Raw genomic sequence first — 26,501 nt, forward strand, 5'->3', positions numbered from 1 at the left:
ATAATGAGTCTATAAGAGTGTCGGTCAGTTAGACAATTTAGATTTTTTAAATCATTTTTGCCAATTGGCTTGTTATCGCCTTTTTTTATTATCAAATTGGATTATTATTCATTAAATTGGATTATTATCAAATTGGATTATTATTCATCACCATGTTTTATATTAAGATTATTTTTTTATGAAATTGGATTATTATTCATTAAATTGGATTATTATGAAATTGGATTATTATTCATTAAATTGGATAACTACTCTTCACAATACACTCACTATACACATAGAGATGATGAAGATAGTGAAAATTTTGAACCTCATAGGAACTCTATGTGGTACTAAGTCACTTATGTATCTTACCATGCAATGTATAAAGTGTAAAATATTGTACTAATTCATTATATATAAATGATTATGGTGTGTTTAGACTTCTTTCATTAATTACTACATATTTTCTACACTCACAATGTTTGTCAGCTCGCTATATAATCAACTTGATAATGTTAAATCCATCATGCAATGCATTTCTTTCCAATTTTTTGTGATAAACTAATAGATAATTGACTAAATAAACATCCTACAAAGTTTCAATAAAAATTTCCAAGTTTTTCTTACAATTTCCGTGGTTTCCATGTAATTTTTATCGATATCGATATTTTACCGATATTTCCATCGATATTTCCGTATTTTCGGACTACCGATATTTCCGATATTACCGATATTTTCTTCCTTGGTTCTAACCTTTGCCGCTTTTTCGGCCGGTGCTACAAGAAGTCAGCTCAAAGAAACCAAACTGACCGTGTTCTTCCATGACTTCGTTGCCGGTCCGAATAGCACAGTAATCCCAGTTGCAGGTATTGCCGGCAAGCTTTGGACCTTCACTCAGTTCGGAACAGTTTACGTGACTGATGATCCGTTAACCGCAACACCGGATCTAAACTCAGCCGTAGTCGGGCGAGGCCAAGGCTTGTATGTGACATCCGGGCTGGACGGACTCAACACTCATGTGTTGATATCGATTGTGTTCACAAACAAGAAGTACAATGGCAGCACATTAGAGATACAAGGGATCAGTAAGCAGTTCGAGGCGGTTAGGGAGGTTTCGGTGGTCTCCGGTACCGGAAAGTTTCGATTTGCGAGAGGATACGCTACGTTCGAAACGTTGCTTGTGGATGCTGCAACTTTCTACTCGGTTGAGAGATGCAACGTTACAGTGGAACATTACTAGAAGATCTCTGTATCGATGCCATGGCTTCTTACTTTTGTTAATTTACCTGTAATCCCCAACATATACTTCGAATTCGATATAACTGTTGCTAATATAAAGTCTGCGTCATGTATTTTTCGTGTCACATGCGGGCAATTATTCAAATAAGATGGCTATCGTTATATATTCTAAATCCAATCATTTAAAACTTTGATGAAATGATTTTAAATGAATATCAGAAACTGATTGTTGTGACGAAAACAAATTGGTCTTATGGTTACCATCTTCAAGCTTGCTTTGGTTACTACTGAGGAAGGAAGAGGAGATTCCGATTTTAATAGGGTTTTTAAGCTAGTTAGATTTATAATTTTTACGTTGTGTTAATATATTTCAAAAATTTAAAAGAATGGAAGGATATAACGTTCATCGACAGCCTCGAGGGACTATTTTGCCGGCACTTAGGTTGGTTTTGCCGAAATAATGGAAGGGTGTAGTGGTGTGCTAGGTTTTGGGTCACTCGATGTAGAGATAGAAACACCAATGTTTATATCCCTTTATTTTCTTATTCTTAATTATTTAAGGACAAATTTGAAAGTTTGGTGGAGAAAATTTTCTAGTAAGATATAGAGATAAAATAACTGAGTCTAAATAAAATTTCCTGCAATTATTTTGCCCTCGGCTGAGAGTTGCTAAGAGTAAAATTCGAGAAAAAGAGCCGGTTGTATGAGAAATATTTCGAAAAGTTATGATTGCACTTGACTGTTTAGACCCTTTCTCCAGCTACTAACAAAACTTTAGGCCAATTCCACTTGGAAGGACTATATCCACCCAAATGGTGTTCCATATTCTTTGAAGGAGATAAGATTATGATTGCCAATTTGCCAGTAGGTTTTTATTTTCAACAGAGGGAACAGAAATCTGGTGATCCAGTTTTAAATGTTGGTTCCTGCCTTACCAAATACCAACTCAAACTAGCCCATATTTTCTGACAGTTGCCAAGAACAGTAAGTAATGACTGAAAATTTTAATTCCTAGGCCACTTGCATTTGAGGAACCACACCAAACTTGAGCAGCAGTTGGCAGAATGGAACTGTAGACACCCAATTTGGCACCCTTCTTTTACCTACCAAATGAAGAAACTGATGAGCAGACACCTTTTCTACCAAGAATTGTATTAACCCAAACTGGCCCACCAGCACAAGAAGTTTTTCAATCGGACTGTCACACTGTTTTGGGAGTTTTACCATGTTAGTGGATAATATATGCATGAAAGATATTTCATAGTCTTAGGTCGCATTTGTGATTGTTTTGGGAGGAAGCACTTCTGTTCATAGGCACTTATACTTAAAATACTTTCAATTGGATCACATTGATTTTTTAAAAGAATCTAACTACTTCCAAAAGAAGCATTCGACAAGTTCTTCTTCAGAAAACGCTTATATAACTCATAAACACTTTTAACTTTTTATGTCAAACGCATTTAAAAACGCTTTTAGCTGTTATAAATTATGTACGCTTTCTAAAAGCAATCTCAAACATATATTTAAGATATTGTTATAATGTGAAATGGCTGATAATATCGCGTGACAATATGAACTTGTCAGAGCTCTTCAGCACAAAGACAGTCTTTTGTGCGGTTGTTGTGCTTATTATGTTCACTCAACACCATCCAGACTAAAAGTAACAGCAGTAAAACAAAAGAACAGACAGAAAAATAAAGATTTTTATGATTACCAAAAGCTTGAAACTGAAGGAAGCAACAAATTGTCTCTGTCGAGTCTGTCCCTCTCAAGAAGGAGATTGCTCCAACCTACACTACTACTATTTCTCCTACCATTTTTGCAGGCCTCTAAAATATCCACATTAATTCTACAACTAAGATTATTGCAATCTGAGAAATTTAAATCCAAATCCTCCTCACTACCTACAGCTTCAGCATCATCCTCGATGCTGTTGCTTTCATCACAATCATTCCCTCTAACTGCGATCCAAGTCTCATCATCCCAACTCCACTTGGGGTCCCCTGAAAACAATGACAACCGTCTGATCCTCTGATCATCAGAGGAGTTTTCGAAACTCGGGTTTTGATCAAGACTGCCCGAATTCTCTGATTCCCCAAAAGAATTCCATACATCTTGATCGAGAATACTTGTTGGAGAAAATGAAGTGGATCCTTGAACTTGTTTTGTACTGCTAGAAAAATTAATTAAAACTTTTTCTTCTTCTTCCTCCCCAAGAAATGAATGCTTTAGAAGCTGACTAGCCGTCCAACGATCTGTTGGGTCCCTCCGTAAGCACCTTTCCAAAAAGTGCTTTGCTTGATCTGAGAGGAAGCTTGGAATCTCAGGCAGCTCATTAGAGTATGCAATTTGATAAAGAACAGTTACTGGGTCAGCTGCGTTAGGCCACGGCGCTGATCCTCCGGTAGCCATTTCGATAATTGTACACCCGAGAGCCCATACGTCGCACGCGAACCCCTGCTCTTCTCCGCGTGCCACCTCTGGCGCCATAAACATTGGCGTGCCGCCAATTGTGGCAACGGAAGCTGCTGCCGGATTAGCCCACCTAGCACATCCAAAATCTGCAATTTTTGGACCGTCTTCACCAACCAAGATGTTCCTGCCTTTTATGTCACAATGTACCAACCCAAGTGAATGCAAGTAGTCTAGCCCTTTCACCATGCCCCTCGTGTAGTTTCTGATTATTGATTCGTCAACTTGGCCTCCGCGGCTGCGAATTGCATCGATGATCGTGCCGCCGGGCACGTACTCCATGAGAAGATTGTACACGAGCTTGTTGTTCTCATTAGTAATGTCATGCCCCATGTAGCTTACTATATGTGGACTGCTCAAAACAGAGAAAATTTTCTGCTCCCTTTGCAAGAACTGGGAATGGGACATCTCAGCGGACTTGACGGCAAACTTGTCGCCGGAGTGGCGAGAAGTGGCTAAGGAGACGGTGGCTGATGAGCCTTGGCCAATGGTGCAGCCTCTTGTCCAGTCCATTTGGTGATGAGCAAAGAATAGAATGTACAAAATACAAAACTTTTGTGTTGGTTAAGATGCCTATTGCCTTTGCCTTTATATATGGACCAACTCACTTGCAAATATAAGGTGGCATATTTTAGAAGGTTAGTTTAATTGGTTGGTTGGGTCTCTCTCTCACTCTCTCTACCGCCATTAGGGTTGACAATTCCCTTAACTTAAGTCGGCCACGTGTCGAAATTTGGATGGGGTTGACGGCATTGGTCTCCTATACGGGTGTGATTTGGCAAAACAAGATGCCGACACATGTCAACAATGGGGTTTAAGAGTGTGCAACTGCGAGAAATTTTTCAATACGTCGGAAATACGGTCCAGTACACTATGTGTTATAATATAAATGGTTAGAATTTTTTTTTCAAGTATCAAACCACTTATATTATAATACTTGGTATGCTGGCTGTGCTCCCAACACATTGAAAACTTTCTCTCGTGGAACTGCGAACCAGAAAATTGGGGTAGACATTTGGTTTTGGTTTGGTGCAAGAGATGGGAGAGGTTGGATAGAGTTAGCTTGGATTGGATAATGCTAATGGGATGGGATTCTGTAATTTGGAAGGATGTGTGAAATTAAAATTGGGTAAGGTGTTAGGGGGTGCGTTGAACCACCAAAACAGGGTTGAATTTTAGTCTCACTTTCTCAATTTTTAGTTTTGGTATATCGTTGAATTTAAGCATGTGGTTTGCCACTCTACATACAAGTTTTGTCAAATTTGAAGTCTTTCTTTTGTTGAGAAAAGGAATATGCCAATTTGGTATAATTAAAAGGAGGGTTAAGACAAGATAATAATTATTTTTTGTATGTGGGCATTGACCAATTTTTACTCTACCACCATTGCATAATCTTTTTCTTTTTAAAATGATTTTTGGTACCTTGGATTTTTTTTTTTAAATGAATAATTAGTGGTGAACCATGGTTGTCTACTCTTTCATACTCGAAAATGGCTAGTTGGGAATTGTATCCTACCTTTGGCCACGATTAAACAGATTCACAGCTTAGAACGAGATATCTTGGATTAGTGGAATTTGTGCAAAGGCAATATTCGTAATTTTTCTGTTAAGGAATCAATAACCCAAATTTTTCCTCAATTGAAGCTACATAATTTGATTGACTTAAGATTATAATGCTTGACCCCCATATTTTGTTGAAATTTGTATAGTCATCACTGGCACATCCAAAATTCAAAGAATGTGCCTTACCTGATCTAAAACAATGCCTTCAGATTCTATGTATTTGTCTAATTTGTCTAAATTGTCTTCACTAACTAAAAAAAAATATATAGGGATGGATATGTGATACTACTTTTTTTACATAACTTTTGACATTTTTTGTGTGCAATCCACTTCGTAATGTATTTCAACGATTCGAACCGTATATCTTTTAGATCTTTCTTTTCTCAAAGAGCATGTCCACCAAAAATCACTCAAGTTTGAAACCATATGACTGTTGGATTAAGATGAGTTTAAGATTTCTTTGTAGAGTCGTATTTATCAACTTTCTTCACTACAAATGAATTTCTTAATGGTTTTGGATTTGTCGAAGTTTTTGCAAGGATCATCTATGAATGATGTTCTAAAACATTGTTCCAAAACATGAGATGACAAATAATTCATAAAGAATTCCACTTTTAAGAGAGCCTCCTTAACATGTCTCTTAATTTTTCGCCACAAATTTATATTGTAATTTTGTGACACTAGTTATTTTTCAGATGTTTGACATACCCCATCTAAAGTTGCATTGACCCTTTGTCGATGGATTATCATGATTGATGATATGCCGTCACTCAACATTTTTATCTTCTATACATCTTTTTCGAATTTTGATAGTTGAATTGAATAAATTGAATAAATTGAAGAAAATTAAAGAGTAAAAGTTAACAAGGGATGTGTGAGAGGTAAAAATAGATATGTGGATAGCATCACCCCTAAAATAGTCAAGTGGATGAAATTTTTTATTTTTTTAAAATTTCCAATTAATTGTGTTATTAATCTTGATCTACTGTGCCGTGTACTCGGCACACCAAGAGGAAAGACGATGATTCACAAATGTAACTTACACACCACAAAAGAAACTACCATGACATGAGTGTGAACATGATTTCTACCATGCTAAATAAAGCACTTTCATGCTTTCTAGAAAGAACAATAATAAAAGGAAGTTATATTCATAGACGAAAAGTGTCATTCAAGGCACTAAAAGAATAATCTTGGTAGTAAATTAGAAGGTACATACCATTAATTATAATTAAATAATGAAGGGAATGAAACCATTAAATTATATTAATCACTAATAAACCACACGTAGCATATAGAAGGGTTAATTAATGCATGTGCTACGATTTGTTTCTCAAACCTCATGTTTCATTTACCAAAAAAAACACCTCATGTGAATTCATCTACTCTTAAACTTTTTTTTTTAAAATTAATTGAAATATTAAACGTCCTTCGATCTCTAACTTCCACCGTACGTACACACTACATTATTATGCCAACCAAAAAAATATGAATGTGTGATGTTAGATATATGATCTTCTTAAATTATTTTTGTAGATCGTGTGATGTACACTGATGGTATTTTTTTTTATTTTATTTTTATATATATATATTTATTTTTTAAATCATTAAAGAAGGTATCCAACCATTAGCAATCACATCATGTGTGATCTACAAAATATGATTTCCCTAGCATTTTTCAATATGTATATATGAATATCTATAAATTGTATTATATTTTTTTTGTTTTTCTCTTTAAAAGTGGGGCCAATTGGTGGTTTCGCCAAAGCAGTCTAGCCTTTCGAAGGTCGGAAAAACTCATAGAGACATTTCAGCCTTCCCATGACTACCATCGTATGATTCACTAGCGCTAGGAATTAAATTCAAGATGAACTGTGTGAAATACGAGCCTGAAATTCATCACTAACCACTAAGCCACCTTGCGGTGGTTAAATTAAATTAAATTATATAGTATATTTGATCGACCTTTTAATTAATAAAACACAAGATGGTAGATAAACTTGGTGGACCAATAAAAGCTAGAAAGTGGGGTGGTGGTTTGAACTTGCAAAAGAGTTAAAGAGAGGAATCAATTCAGAAGCAAAAGAAGGGGGAAAACAAAGTGAGTCCCAATTGACTAAACAATATCCACAGTAAATAAGCAGGTGAGGTTAGTTGTTTTGGGAGTATAAAAGTAAAATGGCAACAAAAACCTAATTAAAAATCTTCTATTTGTTGTCTCACTCACACACATACTTAACCACCATCTAAATATCTAATTTCTGTCCAAAACTTGTTTAGTTAGTTGGACCAAGAGTGAGTATCCCCACCAACAATTCTCAAATTTTATGCGTGGCTTGTAAGATAACTATACATAAGTCATGTTTATATACAACCAGAGTAATGTTTCCTTACCAGTGTTATGTTGTAAGAAAAATACTTACGTTGTAGATTGAAACTAAACAACATTACTAAGAATGTGTTAAACTAATGTGTGTTACAGATTCACAACCAAATGTTGAACAATATTATGACAAACTCGCTAAAACTAAATTACATAATTAAACATGAGTTGACTAAATATGCTGTACATATTCAGAGTTGGATTCAAACTATAACATGACTAAGAATATGAACAATATAATTTGAATTCGATATTGAATTAACTAATGTGTGACACAAATTTCCAATCAACGAAGCAATGACAATATAACATTTTCGTATATGATTCTAGTTCATTTTCAATGAAAGAAAAACTCATCATTCAGTACTCGTTACTCGTGCAATTGGAGGCTAAAAATGAACCATAGGGAATGGAACACGTAGGTGTTGAGGGTTATTAAAGGGCACGTTTTATGTGTGTTGTATATGTGGAAGTGACAAGGTTTACGTGCCTTTGATGCAATTGAAATGAAAAGTACAAAAAAGAAGAGTTGTTGGTGTGGGCTGTGGTCCTCGGCACACTAATGATAGGTGGCTTATATCTCCCTTGCGGCAGAGGATAAACAAATTGCAGAATGCTTTTTCTTGTAAATTAAACTATATAGTTGTGACTTTGTAGAGCAACTTGCATAAAGCAGTTCGGATGTATGGTGTTTCAGTGCAATAGCACAGTACAATGTCAAGAGAAACTTGCAAATACTCTCATATTATTACATTATTACATTAAGACATTATGATAACCATTATCATATTATTAGACTAAGACATTATGATAACGATTACCCAAGGAATATGAGTTTTGCTATAAAATAAATTGGTTATATGAAGGGAAGTTCAATTACTTATAAGCACATGCAAGGTTCATTATTTTCTTAATGTGGGACTTGCACTCTTAACACGTCCCCTCACGAGTGACGAATGTTCAAGTTTAACATATGGACAACACAAATCGGGTGACATGGAACACGTCTCGTTAGACTTCACATGTGAGACAATCTGCTTTGCAACCATAAAAGAAGTTGAGGTTTCACCATAAAATCAATTGACAATATAAGTAGCAGTCCAATTACTTATAATCAGCACATGCAAAGTTCATTCTTTCCCTAATGTGAGACTCATACTCTTAACAATTACCCCGTTTCATGTAAGATTGTGAGTGTGAGCTCGCCATCTTTGCTAGCTTTTCTAACAATTAAAGGGTGTACTGAATTAAAGGCTTTGCACTTTTGATTTGGCAATAAGATGAAACAAAAACTTGAAACCCTATGAGCTGCATTGGTCCTACTTGATTTGTACCATTATTTGCCCTAAAAATATTTGCTTATAAAGTTCGCAGCCCCACTTATCTTAGCTCGTTTTAAACGCAAAGCATGAGGCCGGTGAGCTGAAGTAACAAAAACGCAGCTAATCATGCAAATGGCATGGAGCTAATCAGTATTTTGGGGGTAATGCCATACCCAAAGTTCCAAAATTTAGGAATTTCAATTCACAATCATCTGTTATGACGACATCATATTTGTTCAGAGCACCATCAGTCCTCAGTCCTCAGGCCAAGTCATGGACGTCGATGTCTTTATCAATTCCAGAATGCCAAGATCTCGATTACGAGTCATGGTATCAGTTTACCTTGACCTAATTTGTGCTTCATCTAAAATTATTTGAGTTTTACAATGTTGTGAGTTGTTAGGGTTGTTGGAAAATTTAACTGAAGGTTTGCTTTGGTTAAGCATGATAGCTAGGGTTTGTTGTAGCCGGCATTTCAATGAGTAAAGATGGATAGTGGATTTGCTTGCTTGGACGTGCCGTTATAGGAAATGCTTTCGTTCTATCTGTCTGTGTGGGTGATGGGACAGATGGAAATCATAAATGACTCGGCACACGTAACAAGTTTGTTTATATGTCACTTTGTAGTTTGTTAGTTAGAGACTTTGAGGACTAAAAGTGCTTTCCAATATCGGGTCTCTTTCTGCTTCAACCACGTACTTAGGCGAGTCCAAATTGAAAGCGATATCATATCGTTAACGCTTCTAGAACATATAATTGTGATTTGTAGGTAAAACTCAAAATATCATGTGACGGTATCTCAAGTCAATTGAGCAGTATCATGTGACACTTAAATATTTTGATTTTCTTATATAATAGTGTTTGATTGATTTGAAAAACTATCAACGTAGTATTGATAAAATTGCATATGATTTTTATCCACGTATATCATTAACACTGCTACTGCATGCAAGCGTGATTCCTAGAAAAAAACTTGCATACACTTAAGACCTACATTGACAATATTTCAAATCGATCACGTAGAGTTATATGCTAGTAATATTTCAAAGTGAATCACACAATTTTGGGCTGGAATACCACCAGCAACAACATCGAAGGTGGAGGAAGGAAACGTTTTTAGAAAAACTAATGAAGATAATTTGAAAACTTTGAGTTTTAACGAAAATGACAAAATAAAGGGTACAGTGAATAATACCAGGATTGATTTTTTTACTGTAAAAATGTGATTTTTCGTTAAAATGAACAATATTAAGAGTTTTTCGTTAAAGTTTCCTAAGGTTTTTTTTGCTTGATCTGTGAGCTCAAAATTCAAACAAACGATATCAGCTTTTCATAAAATGGTTTTGCAATTAGCCACGTGTACAAATATTGGTTGAAGCCTGAAGATGACTCATGTCACATTGGAGTCATTGTGACGCTTGACAAAAGTTTTTTTTCTTTAATAAAAACCGGTGATTTCGCCACAACAATTTAATTTTTTTTATAAGCCGAAAAGACTTATAGAGACATTTCAATTCTCATTAGCCATTATCGTGTGATTCACCAACATCATGAATCGAACCTAAGAAGTGCCGTTTATAATACGGATCAAAAATTCGTTCCCAACTCTTAGGCCACCCCGTGTGAAACATGGACATCCGATAAATTTTTTTTTTTTTTTTTTTTCTTTCGGGTAAACGGACACTTGATAAAATTTAGGTATTGCAAAAAAATTAAAGAAAACGAAATTGTCAATTTCAACCCCAAGTATATATTGCAATACCAAGTTTTCTTGTACAGAAATTAGCAAATCTTGTCTTGATTTATTCACAGATGCAAGATTATCCAAGGATCGTGTCCATCATCCATCACATAAACAACTTCCATTGTATCTAACTTTTTGTGATGTCAGTAGAGATTATATACAAAAGTAGGCAGGCAGAAAATATAGAATCAGCCCTGCGTCTTAAGCTGCTGCTTCTGCAAATCCAACTGACAAGTTTCCGTAGTCGAACACGGTGTGATACCGACCCATGAAAACGTCTCCCAAAATCCTGCATCACATGCATATACACCATTGTTTTTAGTTGCAAACTATTTCTGTGTGACATTGCTGGAAAGAAGGTAAAAGTTCAAAGAGATAAATACCACAGTGGTCCACGAGGAGGTGCGACGTCTAAAGCTATGAATCCGCTGATGCATTGAGCTGCGACTCCCTCCCCAACTTTGAGAACGTACTGATACCAACAGACATTAAGATATTAGTTAGGTGATAAATAACACACGAAATGAACAATTGAATACCGGCCAAAAAGGGCGAAGACTGGTTTTATCAACAATGATAATAATCTATCAACTTCCATAATATCTACTGTGGCAATAATTAAATGTCATTCATCGTATCCTTTGTACCGAAAAAAAATAAATGTATGCGAAAAGTAACTAATACTAAAATGTACTACAGTATAGTTTCCAGCAGAGAACTCACTATGACAGCTCGAAGTTGATAAGTCTTTCGTAAGTGTATTAACGCAGTTCCACAAAAACAACATATTGCATGCATAAAATCAATTCTAAGACTATTCGGAAGCATAACCAGAAACCGGTAAAAGTTTAAGTCTGACAACCTAGCTATATGTATAACTGCTTCATGGTTAATGAAGTTAGATTGGAAAATAGCTTACGAAAACTGCTTAGGTCATCCTTGGGGCCTATATGGATTGTAGAGACTCAAAAATACACAATCTCGTGTGTAATACTAGATTTCCAGAAATTAGATTCAGGAAGCTTCAAGAATAAGTACAAAAAAGACGGAAAATTGGAGATCGTTTCACAATAGGGCATGTACATAAAGTTGATAAGTAGTTTACTCGTGTGCTCAAACGAGATGAAAAGATTTAGGGTAATGTCACGACACCATACCTGTTCTGGAGCAAGGTCAAATACTTTACCACCAATGGTAAATGAGACACTGGGCAATGAAGATAGAGCATCACACTCTACAACTGATTCTCCACTGGGACTGGGAAGTCGTTCACAGAGCTGCAAGTGCAAATGCCAAAATGAGCATGCTGCAAGGGACGTTTCACATAGAGATGATATGAGAAGTTGAGTTACCTGGTTGACATAATCCAAGATCTGCTCCTCTGTCTGATTTTTCCTTAGCTTATTCTGCATCCACACCACTGCCATCTCACAAGCAACACATGTAGCATCATGCACGCCATCAGATTTCTTTTCTTGTTTCTGATCCACCATACTTTCAATCCCCGTGCTGTAAAGACGTAGGCACATTAAAACCAGGATGACCTAATTGGCTCATTATTACCACCATCCTTTCTATCATAACTTTCAGAAAATAGGTTGAACTGCATCTAACCTCACACCACGAGTTCCGTCAAAAGTACAGAAACCAATTTGAGAGCAGATCTTTTGGGGTTGTGCCTATAAAACATGCCAGTAAAAGAAAAATTCAATTTACTGCAAGGAGATTTTAAGGCAAGTAGAACCAAAGAGAAACTGACCAATCAATATTATCTACTTATATCAATTAAAATGATTAAAGAACAGGAAAGTTTCATTAAAATGCACCAATAGAAATATTAAGTAAAACTCAAATCTATATACCTTGGCTACCAACATTTCTATAATGGTTTTCCCATACTGTTCAACCACTATCTTACATTCCTGGCTTACAACACCAGAGGCTCCGATGGCATGATTGATTTGAGTTATAACAGTCTGAAAAAGCAAGATTATAAAATAAGTTAATAACATTAATCAGAAGTGCTAAATGTGAATATAAGCATGATAAGATCACGGTGAACTGGGATCCCTATAAGCAACAGATATGCCTTAGCATTGGATCTGTATGTCTTGTGCCGTGCTTCTTGATATATTGGCAACTGAGTACTAAGAAATAAGAGTATCAACATGGCATACCGTTGGCCCAGCCAATAGGGAGGTTCCTGAATCCGCAATTGCTGAACAACCACTTGCACAATATCCTGGAAAGCGACATGGCAATCTTTCAAATACAGTAACAAGCAAGCTGGCCGAGGCCATAGGAAGCATCTACTCTAGACATAATCAGGTTTCAAAAACAAGTTCCGGATCAGTACCAGATGATTCACCACCAATTAAGACATCACCCATATCAAACTGCAAATAACAGAAACAAAAAGCAAGTATGAAACAAAAAGAAAGAAAGAATATGAATAATATATCAAGTAGAAAAATCTGCAAAAGATGAAAAGATTTTGGATAGCGAACCTGCCAGTAGCCTTTTTGAGTCACGGGAACATATGTATGCTCACCCTTGAAATGACTAGAATCAACCCCACCAAAGACAATCTCACCCCCTTCTTCCCCTTCAGTATTGCGATTTAACCAAAATGAGAAAACTGGTTCTTTAACAAGACCTTGATTGACCAAATTATACCTGTTATAATAGCAAATGTACAGTAAAAACAGATTAGCAACGAGGACTTACAACTGTGGAGAGGCAAGTAAAATACAGAATTTGGAGTGTTAGTTTTAATTTATAAATTGAATCGACTGATTCGGGATTTTTACGAACTAAGTGGCACTGAATTACCAGACAGGAACAGCATCTCCAACTGAAATCTCTTGGAAACCAAGTCCAAGAATACCATCAAACTTAGCAGCCACGAACGTGATGCCAGGCTCTTTGGTTGCCTCAATAAAGTCCTATAACCAACAAAAATAGCAAAGGTAAAGTCCACAACACCAAACATCACCAAATCTACTTTCTGTCAAGAAAACAAACCTGATCCTGGACAACAAGATCGCCAACTTGGACATGGTCCTGGCTGAAGAAACCTGAAATTGCACCAGTGCCATACTGGATTGCCGCAGATTTGCCTACATTGGAATATGAAACACGGCTTACGAAAAAAACATACAATCAGTCTCTATATCAATCTTTAAAGAGTGTCAGTTCCCACACCCCCCCCCCCCCCAAAAAAAAAAATTCCCGTTAAGTTTAAAACTGCTATAAGCTAAGCATATGGTTGATCACCTCCCATTGGACTGTCATAATCTTATAAGAAAGTGAATAAATTGAAACGGGGAATGGAAGCGTACCATTCTTAGTGTATGTACTTGACTGGCTAGACTTATACTTGGGATGTAAATAGCAAGCAATCTGCAATTCAATTTGAAAGCCAACCAACTTGTAAGAAAACTTCATTTGACTAAACATTTCTAATACAAAAGGAATTACAAAAACGAAAAAAGAAAAAAAAAGACTTTCTGAGCTATACCGAGAAATAACACTTTGCTGAGGGCACCCAAAGATTAGAACTTCCGGTGTCAAATATCACAGTGAACTTCTGAGCAGGAGTTCCAATACCAATCTCACCAAAATACTGAGCATCCATATAGTTCTTTAACGCAACGATATCAGTGTCCTCAGACTCCCCAAGATTACTGCGTAAATGATACTTCCTAATCGTACCTCCCGGCGTTCCATTACTTCTTCTACTCAGATGACAAGTTTTATCTATTTTCATCTTTTTCAGTCCAATTCTGACCAACCCATCATTGGGTGTGGAAATCACCACATGGGAAAGAAGCAGAAACAGAAAGGAAGTGACCAAACCAGCTCTAAATTCAGTACCCATTTTCGACAACTGCAACAAAAAGTGCGCAAATTTGTTGCTCAAAAATCACTTTTAACTAAAGCAAGTAGTGAAAATCAAATGCTCTAACAAAACATAAACATGGTCTATCTTTGATCGCTAAAAAAAACATAAAATTGCATTCCATTTCCATTTTTTTAACCTTTCCTGATATTTTCTCAGGAACCAAACAGATTTTAAGTAACCCTAGAACTCAATCAGCAATACAGGTGCAAACATCAGAAGAAAACAATCCAAAACATGTACCAAAATAACGATTCAAAAGCTTAAAGCTCTGAAAAAAAATTATCAGAAACTTAATTTTGATGCATTAAATTATAATTATAATTAAATTAAATTACTTACATTTTTTTAGTACGACGACGAACTGCGAATGATCAGATGAAAACTGAAGCAAGAAGGAAACCCAAGCCAGAGGACGTAAAAAGAACCAGAGAAGAGAGGGTCGGGTTCCGCTGCTTCGCGCAATACATACCGTGATGTGTCGTATTTTGATTGGCCGGCTTTCGGTCCAACCGAAAATTGCAGTTAACCTTCGGCCGCAACTACCAGTCTAGTTTTGAAACTTAGGTAGTGGCGCCGTTTGTGTGATGTCACAATCCGCAGGCCCATAAACAGGCCCAGAATAGTAAGTCAGCATCCTGCTGGACTTTGATGAAGTATTGGGGCGGCCCAATATGGTATCAAGGCTGGGAGTGGTGTTCTCCAAAGCATCGCTCGTGAAAAATAATGTGCGCGAGAGCATTTATGTTAAAGCTTGGTAGTTATAGCACATACAAGAAATGCACAACTAGTTGCGGTATTTTGTCACACTTAGAGAGTAGTGTTTAAGGGATGCAAAAGAACAATGGAAAATTCTTTCTTGTTTTTTGTACAACGATATATTTATACTAAAAGGTGCATAATAAGTTGGTACCGAATTTGCTACTTACAATTTCGTACCTAATACCTTTATAGGAAAAATATCACTGCACACCCTACAAATAAAGAAGCTCCCATGTAAGTGCATACCGTTCAACGGTCTCTTGAGGTGCTTAGTTAAGCTTATGAAATCACCAAATAAAATTGGTGATTGTATTCCTCTAGCATCATGAACCAAACTACAGAGAATGATTTTCTCACACTTTATTTCTTTTAGATATTCTGCCATAATTTATAGGTGGCTTTTAAGTCCAAAAAAGTTGAAGTCTCATACAAACACTACAGTTATAAATAGGCAAAAGTGAGACAGAGAACATTTGCTAGAGATCGGAGTGGAATTGGAGCAATGTGTCACATTGTTTGTTTTCGTAAATGTATCAGATAATTAATGCAAGTAGAGAAGGTAGGGAGATTGGTATTCACTTTCTACTTTTGATCTTGTGTAAGAGAAAGAATAAAATTGGCACAAATTGTTTGCTGAGATAGGTAGATAGAAAGATGGGACGATCTTTACATTACATATGTCCCTTTATAATAGGAAAGCCTTGCACCCGTAGGAAATAATGGCATGAGTGAAAAGTCATCATTTATTTTTACTATTTCATCTCCCTAACACTTTTATACGTAAAGCTTTTAATTGTTGTCGTCACCAAAGCCCACTTTTTGGTTGCATGTTGATTTTCTTCTTCATGCATTCGTATGTGCAACATTCACATTATATTTTACAACATATAAATTTATAGTTGGTTTTATTTTTCTCCAATTTTAACCTTGAAGCGTCTTTTTAACCTTAGGCCATCTCCAATGGAGAGGGCTAAAAGCCCAAGAGCCAAAAAATGACCTGATGTGCCAAAAAATCATCTCCAAACTGAGGGCTGGGGCTATAATTCTATGCAATCCACCAAACCATTATTTGGCCAAAAAGGCATCAGGTTGGCCAAATGTAGCCCTACTCTTAGCCTGTTTCTTGGGGGCCAACTCCTCATATGCAATAACTTATTCAAATTCAACAGTTAGATTTGAAAATGTCCACCGATAGTTTTATTAAATTAATCAATAAATTTAAACTATAAACTTTAAACTAATAAATTATTAAGAGAGCTATGTTTAGCCTATTTGGTTAAAGATGATATATAAGTATGGCTTAACATTATTTATTTAATAATAATTTCTTGCAGGGTTATAATTCTAAACGGGACTATATTTAGCTCTTTGGTTGGAGATAACCTTTATATACACTATCAGATGGTATAACTAATAATCCATTTTTGCTTTTATGATTGCAGTATATTTTCTTGTCATCAATAGGGTGAAGCTTAAGAACAAGCTTTGCCAAATAGGTAAATGGCAAGAGTTGGTAGCACCGAACGTGACAAACAAAAACCAAAAAAGTCTCTCTCTCTTTACCTTTCCTCACTTTCCTTGCATGTCAAACTAACCCCATAACTCCGAGACGGTTTTGTTGACTCCTTCCCTTGACTTCCACTTTTTTTTTTTTTTTTTTTTTGGAAAGAGGACAAGATACTTTATTAACACAACACAACTAATTACACAAATTGAGACCCATATACAATAACCACACAAGCAAAAGAATGGATCTCAATAGTAACCCAAAAGCCCAAAACAAAGTTTTGAGCCCAAAACAACAAAACACAGAAGCTAAACCTAGCAGCTTTCCTTCCAAAGACACCGCCAAAAGCACAGGAACTGCACTCCACGACGATAACGAACCGCCACCACCAACGTTCGCTAGGAACCCACACCTCAGAGAAGGAAAAAGGATGAATTTCGCCTTCCAACAGAGAACATCTCACCAAACGCAGCCACAAATGAAGAGAAACCAAAGAAGCCCATGGGATCACCACGAACAACACTGCCAGAACTGGCAGACAACAAAGAGAAGGAGGTGGTGTTGCCACCCGAGCCGGTGAGAACGCCGGAACTCTATGCACCTTCTCAGAAGACCGCATCACTTTGCGGTTAAAATTGATTGCAGAGCGGAACGGAGATGGAGTCGGTGGAAGCCAAAATAAGAACATGTATGTGGATGGATGGAGATCTGAGGGCAGCAGGATAAACCTGTGAAAATCAGGGTGTAAAAAGAAAACAAAAAGGAAGGAAAGCAGGGAAACACACCAAAAAAAAGAAAGAGGAAGCAAATAGGAAGAGGAAGGGCTGCCACCGACCCTAATCAGAATTAGGGCCGGCGACAAGAGGAAAAAGTTTTAGCGGGGCTACTGCTCTCACTCACGGAGAGAAAAAGCTCTCACACACGGAGAGAAATGTTTTGGTAGGACTTCCACTTTTTATACACATAACTCCAACAACAAAAATAGAATAAAATCCCCTCTTATTCTTCCTTCCATTGTCATTTTCCAATATCCTCACTTTGTTCTTCTCCTTCTAACCTTTGTTTTGTCTCTTTTACAAACGATAAGATATTTATATGAACATTTTACGCACGGATTTACAAATTTTATAATAAAGTTGGGCCACTACAATTAGATATTAAACTTTTTAAAAATAAAATTTGTTTCTCTATTTAAATGTAAATTGAATCTGAAGTCTTCTGATAGCTGACATCAGACTAATTGTGATTCTTTCTAGGTTTTGACTGGTCAATCGGAAAACATAGAACATTGGCATAAATAATTATAAGACGAGAGAGTGCCAAAACATCAATCTCTCCATTTCCGTATGCATACAAACATGGAAGAACCAATTTGCATCCTTTCCTCTTTCTTTGTTTTTTTCTTCGTTTTTATGTTACTTTGTATTGACATACAATGTGAACATATTATTCCAAATGACAAAGAAAATAATAACATATTATTCCAAATGACAAAGAAAATAATATCTATCGTAAATTTATCCCCTCCACCCAAAAAAATAAAAGAAAAAAAAACATGTATATTTTCACTTTCTTTTTCTCCCATCCCAAAACAAAAGTAATTAATCCTAACAGAAAACTAATAATAATAAAGCATGCTTTAATTCCCTGAAAAACTAGAATTGCTAAGTTTATTTTTGCAATCGCTATTGCTGTTGCTTGGTGGCATTGGCATTGTTGTTGTTTGAGTTGGTTGCTGGGTTGGCAACATTGTTGTTTGGATGAGCATTGCCAATGATAGAGGTGATGGCAGCTGCTAGGGCTGCAGTGAAGTTTGGATCAGCTGCAATGGCAGCGGTGGCGGCAGTAAGATCGGCCAGTGAGCCCTGCTGCTGCCCGGGTTGCGATTGGTGACCTAATTGGACGGCCGCACGGTCTGTATCCTGTGACATGTGGAGGCCAGAGAATTTAGACTGGTTGTATAGCGCCTGACTAAAAATTTGAGGCAGCAATGAGGCAGGGCCACTGGTGAAATTCTGATTAGGGTTTGGGAATGGAATGTTGAATTGGCCTGGTGGCCTTTGGAATTGTTGTAAAGGGTTCGGTGACTGTGTTAAGTCCAATGTAACGGTAGGGAATGGCGCTGAGGCGGAGATGGTGGCCATGCTAGAGGAGTATGGGAGGATTGTCCTGCTGAGGAAGTTTGAGTCTATTAGGCTGTCGGCACTCGGCATAGCCCCCGAGAGCAACATCCGCGCCGCGGATGATGTAGTCGATGCCATTGCCATTGCTGCCGGAGGCAATGGGTGGTTGTGATTGCCTTCATATGTAGTGATTAGGATTGTCCTATCTTCTGCACATCTTTGTACCTGTTTGATCATAATAGTAGTTCAAATTACTACAACGACTAAAATTGTATGTTCCTAATTCACAGTTTGACAAGTTAACATGTCCTATATCTAATAAGAGAAAAGTTACCATAAGTGAGCTTAGCTTACTTGTTTTCGAACCGGGCAACCAGCAGCCATGGTGCATCGATAATAAGCACGAGGACAAGGGTTTCCTTTTGCCATCTTTTGCCCATACTTTCGCCATTGACATCCATCAGTGATCTACATCAAAACCCAACAAATTTAGCAAATCAACAAGGATGTTGGAACAGATATTCAATGTCACTCATAATACTACTCCAATTCAGTACAAAAGCACATACCATAGGCGCCTCGGATCGAGCTCTAACCGAGACCCGAGCCTTCCTCATTGTAGCCTCGGTTTGATCAACCTCTTTCGGAGAACTGAGCCTCGGAACTTTGTTAGGCCTCCAACTCTGTGACGGCTGATCTGGGCTCTCATCTCTCCCAATTCGTCTCCCGAAATCCTTCTTTTCGTGATCAAAACCGATCCCTTGGTCATCACTGTGCCCTGCAGCCTTCATATTATCTCCAAGCGATCCAGACCGTTCGCCACGACTTCGTTCATCAGACGAAGACTGTGAATGCTCATCAGCGTCACCATTTTTAGCAGCTAACCCAAGATCGATGAACTGCCTCGGCACCACTAGTGATGATCCATTGCCATTCATAAGCTTCTTTTCTTCCACCGCCACTCGATGGCCTTCGGCACCGCTACTGTTCTGATCAGCCTTCTGGCTTTGCGTCAAATTCAGCAAATGCACCTGAAGAGCATTGTAATTGGTGGTCACCTGATTAAGCATCCCCCTCAACCGTTGATTCTCCACGTTCAACCGCTCGAGCTCAGCTTGAAGAACAGCCAGCTGAGAAAAACCGAAGAACCAAAATTCAATCACAGGTCAAAAAATGTAAAGCAAAATTGATCAAGGTGTAAGTTATTTTACAATTCAATAAAATATCTCTAGTACCGTCGAAGTTTCTTTATAAGGAAAAAAAAGAACAGTTAGATTTTCATCTTTACCTCACTTTTAGCTCTTTTATCCTCTATGTTTGATGGAATACCATCTTCCGCCACTGAATGGTCAGTACTAGTGTTTGTAAGCAGAAGATTCAAACCAGTCTACAAAGTTACAAAAACACAAAGACAAAATTAAAACCAGCAAAAATCCGTCTCATGAAAGAGATTATGAGTTCAAATTTTATAAATGACCAGGAGTAGAATGAAAAAAAAATCTATAACTATAAATCAATAATACAATGAACAAAAACTCGCATGCACGGACCTAGAATTTTAAAATGGGTTGAGCTAAGAGAAGATATTGGGTGCAGTTGTACTCTTCGTTCTATGATACAAGTTTTATATATTACGAATATATATTTATTTATTTTTTGTAATTGGCATGGACCAAAACTGCGGTGGCCAAGAAACGCAGATGCGCTGTGCGATGCACTCTTCGGTAGCCCAGCTCTTCATGCTTCACGACTGAGGCGATTCATATGACAACCAAGCTTTCGAGAGGTCAAACTTTAAGGTTTAATCGGAGATTTTGGACTAAGAAACAAGCAAGGAGAAACACTTTGAGGTTATTAGGCACTGAGGGAGGATAAAGGGGCAGATGCCTAGGGTAGGCTGGATCCGTGCCTCAAGAACAAAATGGCGAAAAGGGTCGCTTACATTTACGTTGAATTCCATGTCTGTGGGGCCATGTAAGTCCATTTTATTGGCAGGGTCGTCGGAGCCGACGGACTTTTCGTGATCGAGGTGGTTCTTGCTATCGGCAAAGAAGTCCCGCTCGTCGATGACCTCGCGTTGCTCGTTGGAGGGTGGTGGTGAGTCAGGAGAGTGCTGAACATCGTCGTCGTGGGAGCGGTTGAGGTTGACTGCGAACCGGATAGTCGTGGGAGGAGGGGGCGGAGGAGATCGGCGGTGAATAGCGGTCGAGTTGTCCATGAGCATGAGTGATGAGTGGTGGTGGTGAAGTTGTTTTTTGGTGGTGAAGAGTGGTGGGAGGTGGTGGTTATATTGGTCTTCCTGGAAGGAGTTGAGGACTATAGGGTGGTGGAGAGAGAAGGAAAATGGATCTGAATCAATGGAGAGTCCACTTCCTTTGGCCATAAATCCTAAGAAAAATTGTGGAGAGAGAGAGTTTGTGTGTAGGTGGAAGTGAATGTGTGAGTGAAGGGGGAGAGAGTGCAACGGACTCGGCAATAAAAGGGGGGGTTGGACTTTAGAAGAAGACCTCCCCAATGGGGGGAGAGAGAGAGAGAGACTATAGCAGTACTAGAAGTGAATGTGTGGTGTGATGGGGTGAGGTGTGTGGCTTTTTACTCTTAATATTTTTTGTGTTTGCACTTTGGATTTGGACTTGGACTTGGAGAGAAATGAGGAGGAGAAGGGAAGGGAAGGGAAGGGTTTTAATTTTAGAGAAATGTTAAGGAGATTCTCTAAAGAGTGAGACTCTTCATAAATTCTCCATCACTTTATGTTTTTGGTACAATGTTTTAAAATGTTGGGACTAAAATTAACGTTAAACTATCAGATGATAAAGAGTTCATGAAGAGCTCACTTTGAGCAAGTCTCCTTAGTATTTCTCTTAATTTTAATTTAATTTAGTTGTGTTTGGGGAAAGTAATAAGATAGGGATGCTACAATTGGAAGGTTTTAAGAAGAGAAAAAAAGGGATTCAAATTTAAGGCATTACTAGCTACTTGGATATCGCTTTAAATATCACATGAGTGATGACTAAATACACTTTATGTATGGTCACATGAGTAAAGGCTCGTTCATTATCAATATTTGACTTTTGGGATTAATCATCATACCAAAAAAAATTAAATACTAATGAGACATGGAAAGTTTTTGTTAAAAAAAAAAAACAATGTTTATGCCGATATTTCTTACACTTATCTAGCAAATTAAAAAATAAAACTATGCCATTAAAATGAGTTAGTCACGACTAAGTATCTTACTCATGACAAATATATATCGTTCTTATGTCCATATGACGAAGATTATCTACAACTGATTGAAGACAAAATTACCACCATACAAAAGACTAGTTGGTTAGAAAGTTTTGATTGATTATGGAAAATGAAGTCATTATTAGTAATAACAAAAGTGTACACGCTTTAGGTTGTTTTTTTGTTTTGTTTTTTTTTCTTTTGAGGTTATCTATGCTATTGTTATATAACAGTTGAAATCGCATTTTCAGTCATAAATCATATATCACTCTTACTTCCATGTGACGAAGACTTTCTGCAACTGATTGAAGATAGGTACCACCATACCAAAGACTATAGTTGATTGGAAAGTTTTGATTTTGAACTTTCGTGAAACGTCATGCTTTATGTAGAACAATTTTTTAAAACAAATTTGTAAATCATGTGATATGTCACTAATAAGAAATAAACATGTTAATCAACACTTAAATAATAATTCGATTATCAACAACCACGTTATATGATTTACAAAATTTAATCTAATAGTTGGTCTCCCTAGCTTGCTCAAATAGAAATCATGTCCACCTGAACCCTTTGTCTTCATCGGAGTACATTTTTAGGAATGGAAAAATGTCGGCTGAAAAATAAAAATGATTAAGATGTGCCAATCGTCGTCTTACCTAAAGCTTTTCTTAATCTCGATGATAATATTACCTATTCACATCATAGCCCGGTAGTCCAGGTAGCGATTCACAGACTGACGTACGGTGTAGGGAGGGAGGCAGTTGGACCCCACATGCATGACGGTCCTGAGCTGGGACAGCCGTCCGATTTGGCTCTGATGTCAAAGAATGGAGGAGAGAGATTGACGCGTTCCAAAACTCCACAGGCTCCCCACTGGCCCGCGACTGGCCCGGCGTCTCTCGCTCGTGGAAAGCGCTGAGTCAACGGTTCTGATATGAGATTGGTCCGGAACCGAGTGTGGGATATCGAATTCAATTGAACGGATTCATTATTCTCACGGCATTTCTGTTTAATAATATAATATAAACGATAATAAATTACGGTAATTGACCGGAAGTCATATAATGTAGAATTCGTTTTTACATAAGTTACGCTACAGACTGGCTGCTGGACCACCAGAGTTTTGACACCGAACCGTGGCTTCATTCGGGGTGAAGTTGACGGGTTGACTCCGTCCGCTCAAATGGACCTAACCCTTTGGTTTTATTCCGTGGATACTTGATCCAATAATAAAATGATAAAAATAAAAACAGGAATAATAGTTTAAAAATTGGAAATAATGGTCCAGGAGTCTTGAGTCTTTGGCTTTGTTTTGTTCTTGTTTTTGGTTATTGAAAAACACAATATGATAATGGTTTTAAGTGGTAAAAATCATGGACACGATTTCAGAAAATCAAATTAGTGAAGATTATTGCATAAGATCTTTGCCTTGTCGAATACGCAAGTGTGTATTTGACTTGTATATACGTGTGATAAAGTAGTAAATTCTAGAAAATTAGACTAGAAAAGAAGGCTCTCTAACAAAGAAAAATTAAAAGGAAAAAGAAAACAAATTATCAGAGGTTTCAATTTTTTTTCATTACACTTTTAAAATCGTATCAATTTATACTTTTTCATCTATATGATTCTAGTTTCCTTTGTAAATTGATGAATGGCTTATGGGATACTCGTTTCTAGGTTGTACGTAGAAGATACACCTACACCATTGAAATCAACTTACACCATTGAAATCAAATTGTGTGATTGGTTGTCGTTTGCAATATTAAGCATATATTGATTTGGGAGAAACCGTAGCTCCATGATGACCGGTTTTGATTCATAAAGATGCATGGTTCAAGAATATATGGTTCCACATCAAGTAAGAACGAGTTCTAAGCTTTTCAAGTCATTAGATTAACGAGGGACCAAACAATCAAATCAACTAAGAATGATGCAATGATGCAATATGTGACAATTAACGAGGGACCAAACAATCAAATCAAATCATTCTTTTTGCTACTCAACTGATTAAAATCTTATTTCTTTTCAAATTTTTATTAAGGTCCTTAGGTATTAATAAACATCATTAATTATTTCAATAATAAAATAGTTTTTATTTCTAAATTTTTTATCATATATTTTTATTTTTATTTTGTACCCATTTTTAATTTGCAATATGTTACATTTGGTATATTTATATTTATGGCTAAATTTTTTATCATATATTTTTATTTTTATTTTGTACCCATTTTTAATTTGCAACCTTTTTTTTTAATTTGTACCAATTTTCTTTTCACTTTTAATTTGTGACCATATATTAATTTCTTTTTGTGCCCATATTTTTTAAGTTTTATTTGTATTTGTACCCATATTTTTTAATTTATTTGTACCTATTTTTAATTTTACTAAATGTACCCGTGCTAATTGTATGTATTTATTTTATGTTTTAAAATATATCAGTAGTTTTTTTTTTAAATATGTTAATAATTATGCGGGTACATTATTTTCTTTGCTATAATTTAGTGAAGAACAATATTATTCTAATATTTATTTTCAAGTATTTATTATATTTTAAAAATATTATTTGAATTTGTTTAAATTTCATAATTGGTGGGACATTAAATGCATAAATGCATGACTTAAATCTCTTAAATAATGTTAAGGACCTCGATCAAAATATTTAAACAAATAAGGTTCCAGTCTAACAATTAAGTTGATTAGGGACCGGAATCAAAATGACCCATAAAAATATCTAACCCATTTCAAAATCACTCTAAATTAATCTAAAGGATATAAATGCAATTGATCATTAAAAAAAAAAATTAGGGACGACAATTACAAGAAAGGGAAGTCCAAACTTTGGGATAAGAGATAAAGAACCATTGGAAACCAAGTTAAAGACAATGGCCTTGCATTTGGAAGAAGAGGCAGATCTGATGAGAAAAGGGAGAGAATTAGGGAGGGTAAAAGCTCGTAGCTCAGTTAGGTAAGAACTTAAAGAGTATTATTTCTTGCATTCAAAATTTTAAATTCGATATGTGTGTGTGTATATATACAACTTGGAGGGTAGAAGGGGTTTGAGATCATCATGATTCTTAAGTGGCACTGCCCATGGTTAAAGATATGGTAGTAGGTAGAAAAATAAATTTTTTTTTATTTTCATTGATTATAATAATTAGAAAAAAGTGTGACATTACTAATTAGCCAACTAATCATTATTTTCTCTAGCTAGTTTGCTGAAGACACTACAATACCATTTTCCGTGAATTTCAAATTACCCCATTTGAACAAACAAAATCTAGTTTGCCATCTTTTGAAATTTTCATGATTAAGAGGTATTTTCTCTAGTTTGTTGATATATTACCACAATACCATTTTCCATGTATTTCAAACTACCCCATTTGAACAAACAAAATCTAGTTTGACATCTTTTGATATTTATATGATTAAGAGGTAATTAACACTAATGCATGATTAATTCTTTCTTATATTTTACCATACAACACATTAGACATGGTGCAACAACGTTCTGTTATGTGTTTCAATGAACTTAAAAAGGTAACATCATACGTGTTTAATTACTAAATCAAATTGATAATGTCCGCCTACTGCTCTCCACTCTCTTGCATGATGCATGTTACAATTGCCTTTCCAAATTTCCAGTTCTAGTCAATGGAAGGGGCCGCATTATTTGAAAGGGCAAGTGAAGTCGTAAAAACAAGAGCAAATGGGTCGTCCATCTTTTCCTCTACCAGCTGCAATTTGCATGCCCCATCCTATATACACTCTTCATTAATTCAACTCCATGTTATCTCTACTTATTACTAGTTGGGCGTGACTCATGTGACTTTGTAATAATTTCCCTTTTAACTAAATGTTTATATATATAGTCTTGAGAGAGACTCTCTTGTACTAATGTATTGTCTCAGTGACACCACCAATAATATAGACAGTTATAATGTATTCAAATAATTCACACTACCCTTTTGTTAGATAGTAATTAACATGCGGTGTCACTGGCTACATGAGAGAATTTCTCCCATACAAGGCCAAAATAGAAAAACCATGCTCTTCTTTGAAATTAAAGTTCTACTTTAGCAATTTACATATGAATTTATATTTAGTTTGAAAACCAAATAGGGTCCAATGAAAAAAGGTAGCGGCAGCTGTCCAAAGAGAGCTAATGAAGATTTTGTAGATCATAGATCTGGTTCAAAAAGTTTGATCAAAAGTTGTATTTTGTGCAAATATTACAGGACTAAAACGGTATTCAATTGATCGAGTTCTTTCTAG

At 36.4% G+C, this 26,501-nt stretch overlaps 2 protein-coding genes across 4 annotated transcripts in view; both read right to left on the minus strand.

Annotated features, from left to right (window-relative positions):
- The window catches only part of LOC103421679 (aspartic proteinase A1-like), a 22,814-nt gene extending 7,668 nt beyond the window's left edge, over positions 1-15,146 (minus strand). Inside the window, exons 1-14 of one of the 3 annotated variants that reach the window (XM_029107986.2) lie at positions 14,949-15,146; positions 14,226-14,594; positions 14,047-14,107; positions 13,730-13,824; positions 13,538-13,650; positions 13,213-13,381; positions 13,062-13,101; positions 12,883-12,947; positions 12,568-12,681; positions 12,320-12,384; positions 12,058-12,214; positions 11,863-11,982; positions 11,089-11,177; positions 10,689-10,994 (exon numbers count right to left, since the gene is read on the minus strand). In XM_029107986.2, coding sequence (XP_028963819.1) covers positions 10,907-10,994; positions 11,089-11,177; positions 11,863-11,982; positions 12,058-12,214; positions 12,320-12,384; positions 12,568-12,681; positions 12,883-12,947; positions 13,062-13,101; positions 13,213-13,381; positions 13,538-13,650; positions 13,730-13,824; positions 14,047-14,107; positions 14,226-14,585 — 1,536 coding nt within the window. In that variant the 5' untranslated portion in view covers positions 14,586-14,594; positions 14,949-15,146 and the 3' untranslated portion in view covers positions 10,689-10,906. Of the gene's footprint in view, positions 1-10,688; positions 10,995-11,088; positions 11,178-11,862; positions 11,983-12,057; positions 12,215-12,319; positions 12,385-12,567; positions 12,682-12,882; positions 12,948-13,061; positions 13,102-13,212; positions 13,382-13,537; positions 13,651-13,729; positions 13,825-14,046; positions 14,108-14,225; positions 14,595-14,948 lie in introns of those variants that run through there. The other 2 variants (XM_070805581.1, XM_070805582.1) reach the window with 2 other exon arrangements.
- Positions 15,147-18,331: 3,185 nt separating this feature from the next.
- On the minus strand, positions 18,332-21,544 carry LOC103442618 (probable WRKY transcription factor 31). Its single transcript, XM_017334154.3, has 5 exons — positions 20,941-21,544; positions 20,287-20,385; positions 19,568-20,128; positions 19,353-19,466; positions 18,332-19,223 (listed from the first exon to the last, which is right to left on the minus strand). The coding sequence occupies exons 1-5, from the start codon at positions 21,379-21,381 to the stop codon at positions 18,561-18,563; spliced, it is 1,878 nt and encodes a 625-aa protein (XP_017189643.1). The 5' UTR covers positions 21,382-21,544; the 3' UTR covers positions 18,332-18,560.
- Positions 21,545-26,501: the final 4,957 nt, after the last annotated feature.

Source organism: Malus domestica, chromosome 09 (assembly GCF_042453785.1).
Source record: "Malus domestica chromosome 09, GDT2T_hap1".
Taxonomy (NCBI): domain Eukaryota; kingdom Viridiplantae; phylum Streptophyta; class Magnoliopsida; order Rosales; family Rosaceae; genus Malus; species Malus domestica.

Excerpts from the sequence above, each read along its gene's own strand:
- LOC103442618 (XM_017334154.3), bottom strand. The coding sequence starts at position 21,381 with ATGGCCAAAGGAAGTGGACTCTCCATTGATTCAGATCCATTTTCCTTC. Across the intron at positions 19,467-19,567 it reads CTCGATCCGAGGCGCCTATG|ATCACTGATGGATGTCAATG; the intron begins GTATGTGCTTTT and ends GTTTTGATGTAG. Across the intron at positions 19,224-19,352 it reads GTTGCCCGGTTCGAAAACAA|GTACAAAGATGTGCAGAAGA; the intron begins GTAAGCTAAGCT and ends ATGATCAAACAG.